This window comes from Hypanus sabinus, chromosome 8 (assembly GCF_030144855.1).
Source record: "Hypanus sabinus isolate sHypSab1 chromosome 8, sHypSab1.hap1, whole genome shotgun sequence".
NCBI classification, from domain to species: domain Eukaryota; kingdom Metazoa; phylum Chordata; class Chondrichthyes; order Myliobatiformes; family Dasyatidae; genus Hypanus; species Hypanus sabinus.
Genome location: NC_082713.1, coordinates 114,747,622 through 114,759,631, shown reverse-complemented (window position 1 = coordinate 114,759,631; position 12,010 = coordinate 114,747,622). Strand labels below are relative to the sequence as shown.

Below are 12,010 nucleotides of genomic sequence, written 5' to 3'. Positions count from 1 at the left end.
TCTGTAAGGAGTCTGGATGTTCTCCCCATGACTGTGTGAGTTTCCTCTGGGTGCTCCGGTTTCCTGCCATATTCCAGGTACATGTGGTTTAGGGCTGGGCATGCTATGTCAGTGTCAGAGGCACGGTGACACTTGTGGCAGGCAGCGTTAAGATGACGCGGTAATTGGAGACTGCTGACATCCACGATCACAGCCGTTGGTGTTGTAATAAGCAACATTGTTTTAAGCCTTATTTAATTTAACTTTTTAAAAATATGTTTCTTATTGTAATTTAGTTATTTAATTATGTATAGCAAAGTACTACTGCCTTAAAACAACTAAATTCACGAGATATGCCAGTGATATTAAACCTGATTTTGATTCCTGAACCTGTGTTGGTTGCTGACGTAACCCAATGCATTTCACTGTGAAAAATAAAGCTAACCTTAACTACACAATCTATTCTACAAAAGTCTTCTTCAAAATAACGTTTCCTTCTGCTGCTTGGAAGAATGTGCCATTTCATTCAAAACGGTAACTAGATATTGTGACCATTATTGCATTTAGAACCATTATAATTTCCACCAATGGAAAATATTCCTTCTTATAAACAGGACACTGGAGATTTCTGAAGGGATTATATTATAGCAGGCAATAAAATTTTTCCATTACTATTTTGGGCTGAAGGCCTAGTTGCTGCTGGGTCTATTGTTGTTTGCCATTTATATAAATGATGTGGATAAATTATACTACACATACCAGCCCTCATAGAGGGATCAGAAGTGGAGAGAGTGAGCAGTTTCAAGATCTCTGAGGACCTAACCTGGTCCCAACATATCGATGCAGTTATAAAGAAGGCAAGACAGCACCTATACTTCATTAGGAGTTTGAAGAGATTCAACATGCCAACAAATACACTCAAAAACTTCTATAGTTGTACCATAGAGAGCATTCTGACAGGCTGCATCACTGTCTGGTATGGAGGGGGCACCTACTGCACAAGACCAAAAGAAGCTGCAGAGGGTTGTAAATCTAGTCAGCTCCATCTTCAGTACTAGCCTACAAAGTACCCAGTACATCTTCAAGGAGCGTTGTCTCAGAAAGGCAGCGTTCATTATTAAGGACTTCCAGCACCCAGGACATGCCCTTTTCTCACTGTTACCATCAGGTAGGAGATACAGAAGTCCTCACTCAGCAGGCACACACTCAGCAATTCATGATCAGCTTTTCCCCTCTACCAACTGATTTCTAAATGGACATTGAACCCTTGGACACTACCTCACTTTTTTAATATATATTATTTCTGTCTTTGTACAATTTTTAATCTATTCAATATATGTATACTGTAATTGATTTACTTAGTTAATAATAATTATTATTTTTCTTCTTCTATATTATATATTGCATTGAGCTGCTGCTGCTAAGTCAACAAATTTCATGACACATGCCCGTAATAACCTGATTCAGATTCTAATCACATGCAAAGATTGTAGATGTCATCAAAATAGTCGTATCATAGAGAGTGAAAACGACTGTCAAAAGTTACAAGCAAGCCTTGATTAGGTAGGTAAGTGGGCCGAGGCATGGCAGATGGTGTTTAATCAAGATAAATTTGAAGTGTTGCATTTTGAAACATCAAACCAGGGTAGGAATTTCAAAGTCAATGGTAGAGCACTGGGGAGTGTTGTAGAACAGAGTGAATTAGGAGAATAAATACACAGTTCCTGAAAGTGGTGTCACAGGTCAACAGGGCAGTGAAGAAAGTGTTGAGCATGTCAAGTCATTCAGTTGGAATGTAATGTTGCAGTTGTACAAGATGTTGGTAAGGCCGCAATTGGAGTATTATGTAGGGTTTTGGTTACTCTGTTGTAGGAGAGATAATATTAAGCAGGAAAGCGTGAAATTGAGATTTAAGAGAATGTTGCATGGAGTTGAAGGTCTGAGTTATAGGGAGGGGTTAGGCAGGGTGGGGCTTTATTCGTTGGAGCAAGGGAGAGTTGTGTAAAATCATGACAAACATAGATAGGAGGAATGTGCACAGGCATTTCCCTTGGGGAAGGTAATCCAACACTAGACGGCAGAGATTTCAGGTGAGAGGGGAAAGATTTCAAAGGAACCTGAAAGTCAATTTCTTCACACAGTGCAAGATGCTCATATGGAACAAGCTGCCAGAGGAAGGGTTGAAGGGGGTATGCAAACAATATTTACAAAATACTTGCACAGGGAAATGGAAGGCAAGTATTTAGTGGGAAGTGACCAAACATGGCCAAACAGGACTAGCCTAGATGGGCATTTTGGTCAGTATAGATGCATTGTTTGCAAGCTGTATTATTCTATAACTAACTGTTGCTTTCAAGGGATAACTTTCTTTCATTTTGTTGAAAGAATGTAGCATCTCCTGAAAGAAACACCGTTTATTGCCCTTTTTATCTTTGTACTTGGTGAGAACTTCTCAGTTTGGTGGGATGAAGGTACCTTACTGTGAAGGGATTCCAAACCATTAAACCAAATCTAATGACAGGATGTAATGACTTAGACCAGAAGCCCCCAGGTATTAGCACTACTGTGTTGCAACATTGTAGGTTAGCAGGAGCTGTTGGAGGAAACTTGGGGAGTTAGAGGCAGAATGGGTCATAGTTTTACAGCACAGAGAGAGGCCTTTCGGCCCATCTAGTCCATGTTGAACTATTATTTCGCCTGGTCCCATCGGCCTGCACCTGGACTGTAGCCCTTATCCATCTATTTATCCAAACTTCTCTTAAATGTTACAGTTCAACCCACTTCTGCTGGCAGCTCATCCCACACTTGCATCACCCTCTGACTGAAGAATTTCTCCTCCGATTCGCCTTGAAAGGTTGAATAGGTACTTTATTTTCTAGAGCGTAGGAGAATGAGAGGAGGTATACAAAATTATGAGGGGTACAAGCAGGGTAAATGCAAACAGGCTTTTTCCACTGGGATTGGATGAGACCAGAACTAGAGGTCATAGGTTAAGGGTGAAAGGTAATCTGTTTAAGGGGGACAAAAAAGGGAACTTCTTCACTCAGGGTGGTGAAAGTGTGGAACTAGCTGCCAGTGGAAGTGGTGAATATGGGTTTGATTGCAACATTTAAGAGAAATTTGGATAAACACTTGGATGGGAGGGGTATAGTGGGCTAAGGTCTAGGTGCAAGCTCGTTGATGGGACTAGTCAGATTAATAGTCAGCATAGACTAGATGGGCCAAAGGGCCTGTTTCTGTGGAGTAGTGTCTTTGACTCTACATCTGTAAATTAGATTAGATTAGTTTTATTTGCCGTGTACATCAGAACATTGAGACATACAGTGAAACACGTTGTTTGCATAGAATCAAATCAGCAAAGATTGTGCCGGAGGTGACCCTCAAGCGTTGCCACACTTCCAGTTCCGATACAGTACGTCCACAACTTACTGACTCTAACCTGTATGTCTTTGGAATGTGGGAGGAAACAGAAGCACCCGGAGTAACCTGTGCAGTAACTGGGAGAAAGTGCAAACTCCTTACGGACAGCAGTGGGAACCAAAGCCCAATCTGTGACTGCTGTAGAGCTATCGCACTGGCCACTATGCCTCCACTCCCTCTTTCAGCCCAACCGATCCATGCCGACCAAGATTTCCACCTAAGCTAGTTGCATTTGCCCACGCTTGGCCCATATTCCTCCAAACCAGAGGTTCCCAACCTTTTTTATGCCATGGACCCCTACCATTAACCGATGGGTCCACACTTACCCCATCATTGAGATGTTCCCACAACCAGTGACCTCACTTTCAAGGACTCTTTATCTCATTATCCTTTATTCTATTGCTATTTATTTATATTTGACTTTGCCCAGTTTGTTGTCTTCTGCACTCTGATTGATCTTTCATTGATCCTGTTATAGTTACTAATCTATAGATTTGCTGAGAATGCTCACAGGAAAAAGAATCTCAGGGTTGTATATGGTGATATATATGTACTTTGATAATAAGATTTACTATGAATTTTGAGCCCAGGTTGAGAAGCCTTGTTCTGAACCATTTGTATCCGTATTTCTGCCCAAATATTGTGAACAATCATGTACAGAGAAACTAATGGTTAATTTGAGGGGTTAAAGGTCATGTCGAGATGGGTGGCTATCCATTTAACCTTTTTCTCTGCTGTTAACTGTACTTCACCTCTGTTCCCTTTCCTCACTCCAGGTTACGTTGCGGTGCCACCTGGGATCAATCATGCGTGTGCTCGTATCCTTGGCATTCCTTCTCACTGCCTGCTGGGCCAGGCCATTTGAACAGACGGACTTCCTCGAGTTCATGCTGGAAGACGAAGGCTCTGCTTTGCCCCCGGATGACGATATGCCCATGTGTCCTTTTGGCTGTCAGTGCCATCTACGAGTGGTTCAGTGTTCTGACCTGGGTAAGCTATGCGACTGCAAACTGCTTCGTGCCTGGACTTCCTTGTTCCTATCGGAATGTATAGAACACAAAACAGCATGGTATGGGCCTGTTAACCCACCAGGTTGAGCTGTACAAGTTTAAATCCAGTCGACTGTCACTCAACCGCACACATACGTACCGTCAAATCCCATCCCTCTGGACCAAGGTGTACAACATAGTAAACATAACTCACACACACAACACTTAAAGTAATATCACCACAAATAAATTAACAGCTAATAAGGTGCATTTACGACACAAGTTAAAAAGTCAACAATATCATGCTACTGGCACTTCATGTGTGATGAGACCTGAGTGGTGACAGGGAGTTCAGTAGTCCCACAGCCTGGAGGAAGAAGCTGTTTCCCATCCTAACAGTCCTTGTGCTAAAGCTACAGTACCTCCTGCCTGATGGTGGTGGGTGGGGGAGGTGGTTCAAAGGAATTGTTGGATGGATGGGAGGGATTGTTGACAATGCTAAGTGCCCTGTGTATGCAGCGCTCCTGGTAAATATCTCTGACGGGTGAAAGCGAGACCTTGATATTTCTCTCTGCAGCCCTTGCAATCCTTTGTAAGGACTTATGATCTGATGCCTTGTAGTTCCTGATCCAGACAGTGAAAGACTGAGGGAGACAGAAACATCGAGGTGGCAGGCGGTGTGTTTGCTGATCGCCGGCTGCCGTTAGCTGAAGGGCCCTGTTCTCGTGTGATCCCTCTCTCTCTTGGTGGAGAGTGAGAGCCTCTTGGTCCTCAAGATGGGATGGGGAGGGGGGGTTGGCTTGGGGAAACAACATGGAGGATTGTAACATTGGAGCAGTGAGTTGCCGGTCTTCGGTCTTGTTGTTGCAGGAGCGACCTCTCTCTCCCTCGATGGAGAGAGACCAGAGTGCTGGGATATGGGCTCTGGATCAAGGGCTCTTTGGGGAGCTTTTGCTTGCATGGTGGGGAGGTGAGTGGGGTGGGGGCTTGATGCTTCACTGGTGCAAGTGGGGGGGAGGGTGAGAGGGTTGATGCTTCTGAGGCTGCTTGTGTGAAGGGTAGTTGGGGTGGGGCGTTGGGCTTTGATGTTTATACCATTCATTCTATGGGGTTTTTTGTTTCATGGATGTCTGTGAAGAGTAAGAATTTCAGGCTGTATACTGTATACATTCCCTGATATTAAAATTAACCTTTGAAGCTTTGAACCTTTGATGCAGTGGGTCCAGACCCTCTTTATAATCCCCCTACAAAATTGGTTACAAAGATATAAACCCACAGAAACCTGCTCCTGACCAGTCTGTTCAACACAGCTCTTAATCCTCCATTTTTCATACATCATGTGCCTATCTACAAGTGTTATAATTGCCCCTGTTGTATCATCCTTGACTACCCCTCCCCTGACAGTACATTCCAGACACCCACCACTCTACGTAAGTATAAAGAAAAATTAATCTGCCCTGAACTTTCCTCCATTCAACTGAAATGGGTGTCCTTTTGAATTGGTCATTACCTGGTTGCAATTGGAATTAGTCACCTGGGCTGAGAAACAGTCCAAAGCTTGTTGTTCAGATTAAATCAGTACGTGGTGCATTGGGCTAGACTATGGCAAAACAATAACAATGCAGAGTAAAGTGCAAAAGCCACAGAGAAAGTGCAGCATCGTGACGAGGTAGATTGGGAGGTCAAGTGTCCAATTTATCGTTCTGGGAAACTATTCAATAATCCCTATGTAAGTTTATTCCTGTTTCCACGTCCTTTGTCCTGATAAGTGCAGAGAGTTGTGCACATAGCTCAGAAATAAACCATCCATCCAGGAACTCTGTCTGCACTTCTCACTGACTCGATAAAGCAGCTAACGTAACCAAGAACCCCACCCACCCTGAACATTCTCTCTTCTCCCTCCTTCCCCCAGTGGACAGTAGATATAAAATCCTGAAGCATGTACTACTAGGTACAAGAACAGCGTCTACTCCACTGTAATTGGACTCTTCAAGCGGTACCTGAGTACAGTGAGAGGGACTCTTCACCTCTCTATCCACCTCATTCTGGCTTTGTGCCTTATTGCCTACCTACACTGCCCTTTCTCTGTAGTTCTCTAATTGTTTTCCCTTCTACCTCAAGATTGAAAGTTGCTTAATCAGTTCTAGTACAGGAGTGTAAAAGGAGAATAAAATAATTGTTTCTGTGGATTTCATGCAGCACATAAAAATCACAATAAAATAAAGAACACAAAAAATATAAATACGCAAGATAACTTATATACATAAATTGATTGTATGTCTTTAAAGTGATGCTAGGCCCAGGAATGTCTGTAAATAATAATAATAATAATAATAATAATAATAATAATAATAATAATAATAACTTTATTGATCCTGAGTGGGAAATTGCTTTGTTACAGCAGCAACATTTAAAAACACACTTAGCAATAATAATAAAAAATAATAATATTAACTAAAATAAAGTACAGAATAATATTATACTAATATGCAATAATAATAATGGACTGACAGGAAATGATAAAGTAGAGGTGGTAGATGGGTGTGCAGAGGGGTGGTGTTGGTGGGTGGATGGGTTGATCTGATTTACTGCTCGGGGAAAGTAACTGATTTTGAGTCTGGTGGTCCTGGCCTGGATGCTGCATAGTCTCCTCCCTGATAGGAGAGGGCCAAGCAGTCCATGAGCAGGGTGTGTTGGATCTTTCCTGATGTTACTGGCCCTTTCCTGGCACCTGTCTGTATGCACGTCCTTGATGTGAGGTGGGTTGGTGCCGGTGATGTGTTGGCCAGCCCTGACTCCCCATTACGGAGCCTTCCTGTCTGTCACAGTGCAGCTTCTGTACCGGGCAGTGATGCAGCTTGCCAGGATGCTCTCTACTGTGCATCTATCGAAGTGTAGATGTGAAAGTGCAGCTCTCTCATCGAACTCGTGATGAAATGACCTGTATGGAAGGCTTGCAGAATGAACTTTTTCATAGAACCTCAGCGCATGTGACAATAATATGCCAGTTTACTCGTTTAGTCTTGCAAACCCCTGTGATACTTTTGTAATCATTCCACTGTTGATAGTACTGATTCAGTTTAGTTTATTGTCACATACACCAGGATTTCTTTGCTCATGTAAAGTTCACAGGGTAAACTGTATACATGCTAACAATAAACAAAACACAAAACCACAACAGCACCCCTTCCTTCTTAGAAGTTTGCCAAGATTCATCATGTTATCTAAAATATTGACAAACTTCTATAGATGTGTGGTGGAGGGTAGTTTGACTGGTTGCATTAGGGCCGGGTATGGATTCACCAGGGCCTTTGAATGGAAGAGCCTACAAAGAGTGGTGGATACTGCCCAGTGCATCATGGGGAAAGCCCTCCACTCCACCATTAAGCATGTCTACACAGGGCATTGTCACGGGAAAGCAGCGACCAGTCATCCAGGCCATGCTCTCTTACCCCTACTGCCATCAGGAAGAAGGTACAGGAAGCCAGGTTCAGGACTGTTATTACCCCTCAACCATCAGGCTCTTGAACCAAAGGCGATAACTTCACTCATCTCGTCACTGAAATGTTCCCACAACCTGTGAACACACTTTTAAGGACTCTTCATCAACTGGCTTGGACGAGAACAGGTGCAGGCTAGAAGTTAGAGGTGTACCAAGTGCAGGCAGGATGGTAGCTGAGGCAGAGGACTGCTCCTCCTGTGGGGATGTTGGATTTCAGGATACCCAGTGGTCTCTCTGCTGACTACATCTGCAGGAAGTACACCCAACATCAGCTCCTGACTAACAAGATCAAGCTGCTGGAGCTGCATGAACTCAGGACCATCCGGGAGACTGAATCCTTCAGAGGTGCCACTTTTACTGAGGTGGTCACATTCAGAGTGCAGGCTTCAAACCACTAGGAGAAGCCAGGGGGAGTAAGCGTTCAGTGCAGTGGCCATTCCCCTCAGCAGCAAGTATACCCCTTTGAACACCACTGCGGGGGTGGGGGGGGGTGATCTATCAGGCCACAGCAGAGGTAGCCAGACCAGCTCTGAGGCTCAGCAGGCAAAGTGATAGTGACAGGAAACTCAATAGTTTGGGGCAGACAACAGGTTCCGTGTCTGCTGAAGGCAAGCCAGTTTGGTGTTAGGGTCCCAGACGTCTCAGAATGGCTGCAGAAGATTCTCAAGAGGAAAGGTGAGTCGCCCAAGGTCATGGTGCACAATGGCACCAATGACACAAGTAGAAAGGGGCAAGAGGTCAGCACAGTGGGTATTATATGGAGTTAAGGAAGAGGCCGATGAGCAAGACATTCAAAGTGTTAATCTCTGGATTTCTCCCAGTACCAGGTGCTGGTTAAGGCAGGAATAGGATGTTGGAGCAGATGAATGAGTGGCTGAGGAAGGGGTGCAGGGGGCAGTGTTCCAGATTTCTAGGTATTTGGGATCTCGTCTGAGAAAGGTATAACGTAAAAAAAACGGCTAGGTTACACCTGAATCCAAGGGGGACCAATATCCTTGTGAGCAGTTTGCTAGAGTTGTTGGGGAGGGTTTTGGCAGTGAGGGGTCTCAGAGTGGGACAATTGGTACAGAAGTCGATGCAGTATGCAGCGAGACTGTGAGGATGGGCAGACAGATGACAGGGCAACATTGCCGTCTGTGGGGTGAATTGAATTGTAACATGGGGGCAAAATTGAAAAGGTTGATGAATACTGGACTAAAGGTATTATATTTGAATGCGTGCAGCATGCAGAATACGATAGATTATCTTGCAGTGCAATTAGAGTTTGGCAGGTATGATGTTGTTGGCATCACTGATTTGTGGCTGAAAGAAGATCGTAGTTGGGAGCTTAACGTCCAAGGATACACGTTGTATCGAAAGGACAGACAGGTAGGCAGAGAGAGTGGCATGGCTCTGTTGGTAAAAAAATGAAATCAAATCCTTAGAAAGAGGTGGCATGAGATCAGAAGATGTAGAATCCTTGTGGGTTGAGTTAAGAAACTGTAAGGGTGAAAGACCCTGGCAGGAGTTTTACCTTGTATGCCAGTTGAATAGCCCCTGGACTTTGCCCCTTCATGTGGTTCTTAAGTCCAAAGGTGGTTGCCAATCATGTGGTGATTACTGACGCCTTAATGTGGCCATCACCCCCGATCGTAACCCAGCCCAGTCCCACATATCCAAGAGTTTTCAGAACGTTTAGCTGAAAAGTTAATTCTTTCCAAAGTTGATCTGGTTAATGGCTACTATTGGGTGCCTGTGTGCTCGGAGGAGGACTTTCCCAGAACAGCTGTGATAACCCGTATAGCCTTTCTGAGTTTCTGCACATGCTGTTTGTGCTGAAAAACTGCAGCACAGACTTTCCAACGGCTGATGGACTCTGCATTAAAGACTTAGATTCTCATTTTGTTTGCCTAGATGACATACTTGTCACCAGTGCGTCCAAATCCAAACACACATCTCATCTCCGCACACTTTTCCAGTGCTTAAGCCAACCTGGGTTGATTATTAACCCTGCTAAATGCCTGTCTGGGTTGTCAACCACTGACTTTCTTGGCCATCGCATCCCCGCAGAAGGTGCAAAACTTCTCCCAACAAAGCTATCCACTATTATGGATTACCCACCACCCCACACTGCTAAAAAACTACACTTCTATCACTGCTTCATTCCCCAAGCTGCTGAACTTATGCCTCCCCTGTGCAAAGCACTTAAAGGCAAGGCATCTAATTACATGCTTGACTGGTCAGTAGGCATGACTAGCGCATTTGATGACACCAAAGCAGCTCTTTCTAATGCAACCCTACTGGCAGACCCGCTCCCCAGTGCACCCATAGCCAGTACTACTGATACCTCAGACTATGCTGTGGGTGCTGTGCATGAGCAGATGGTCGGAGGTGTGAGTCAGCCCCTCGCCTTCTTCAGCTAGCATCTCCATTACCCCCCCCCCCACCCCCGCGAAAGATCACTTTTGACCGTGAGCTTCCCAGTCTCTATCTGGCTGTCCACAATTTTCATTTTCTTTGTTACTTTACAATGTTCATTGACCACAAACCTTTCCTGCACGTGATGGTCAAAGTATCAGATTCTTGATCTGCACTGCAGCAACACCACCCGGCCTACATATCCAAGTTCACATTGGATATACAACATATCAAAGGGAAAAATAATCCCTGGGCTGATTGCCTCTCATGGCCAGCTGTTGGACCTGCACACATAGTGATTGACTATGCCAGCATGGCAGCTGACCCAGAAGTCCAGGCTTACCGAACAGCAGTCACAGGCCTGTGGTTGGCTGACATCAAGTTGGGAGAAGCTGGGTATTCCCTCCTGTGCGACGTTTCAACCAGTTGCTCTGGCCTCATCAGGGCTACAAACTGGAGACAGACTGTTTTCGACTCCACACGTGGCCTCTTTACATCCGGGCTGGAAGGCCTCACAGAAACTGGATGCACTGAAGTTTGTTTGGCAAAGCCGGAAAGGATGTGCATGATTGGACCGCAGCCTGTGTGGAGTACCAGTGGGCAAGAATTAACCATCATGTTCAGGCACAATTGACGCCTGTGAGGTCCCTGAGCAATGGTTTGACCATGTCAATGTGGACCTTGTTGGTCCTCTTCCCTCTCCTGTGGTTTCACGCATCTCCTTACCATGGTGGACCATACCTCCAGTGCCCAGAGCTTATCCCTGTAGCATCAATGATATCCACAATAGTGGCTCGAGAGTTCATCAGCACCTGGGTTACTCGATTTGGCACCCCATCTGATATTTCCTCTGACCCCAATTCCATGGCCCAGAACCTCGGCATAAGGCTACACCACACCGTAGTGTATCTCCCGCAGTCCAATGGCCTATACGAGCAATTTCACTGCCCCTTAAAGGCTGCTCTGAGGGCTTCCCTGACCAACGAGTGCTGGCTCAATTGTCTCCCGTGGGTCCGGCTGGAGCTCAGAACAGCTGCAAACTTCTGTGGCTGAGTTGGTATACGGGCATCATTTACGAGTGCCAGATGATTTATTCCTGATGCCATGACTGGCATGTCGGCCTCTGAACAGCATTTCACCCTCCTCAGTGAATTCAATTCCCTTTAACCTATTCCTGCCTCCCATCATGTTTGGGTCCCGGTTCACATGCAGTCCGCCTCATTTGTTTTTCTCCACCACCAACTTCCCCTCAGGCCCCCTTACAATGGCCCATTCTGCAATTTAGAAGGAGGAGAAGAGACTTTCATCTTAGATAAGAGGGGTAAAACTAAATGTATTTTGGTAGATTGCCTTAAACCAGCCCACCAGGATTTGGAGTATTCCACTACCATGCTCCTGGTGTCACCACATAACCACGAGCATGTCAATGCACCTCTGGATAAGCCAGAGGCATCTCCTGTTCCTCCACCCTTGGAACACAGGACCCGAGCCGAGCTCCAGACGGGCTCACAATGCTGGTTGTAGTGAATTCCAGGGACAGGGTGCTGTGTATGGTAATGTAACTGGGAGAAATGTGCATAAATACAAACACCAACATTGAGCTGGGGTTTCGTTTTAAGAGGCTAGTCTGACGTGTTGATGTTATTATGTAGAAGGTTTTTAGCGTGATTTTGTTGTGTACATTTTGGGAGTTCAATAAAATGTGTTACAGGTTTAAACATAG

General features: G+C 44.9%; 1 protein-coding gene across 1 annotated transcript in view; it reads left to right on the top strand.

The window, feature by feature from the left end:
• Positions 1 to 12,010, top strand: part of dcn (decorin) — a 78,191-nt gene that overhangs the window by 19,385 nt on the left and 46,796 nt on the right. The window contains exon 2 of the mRNA XM_059977641.1: positions 4,176 to 4,389. Within this exon, the coding sequence (XP_059833624.1) occupies positions 4,206 to 4,389 (184 nt within the window). The 5' untranslated portion in view covers positions 4,176 to 4,205. The remainder of the gene's footprint in view (positions 1 to 4,175; positions 4,390 to 12,010) is intronic.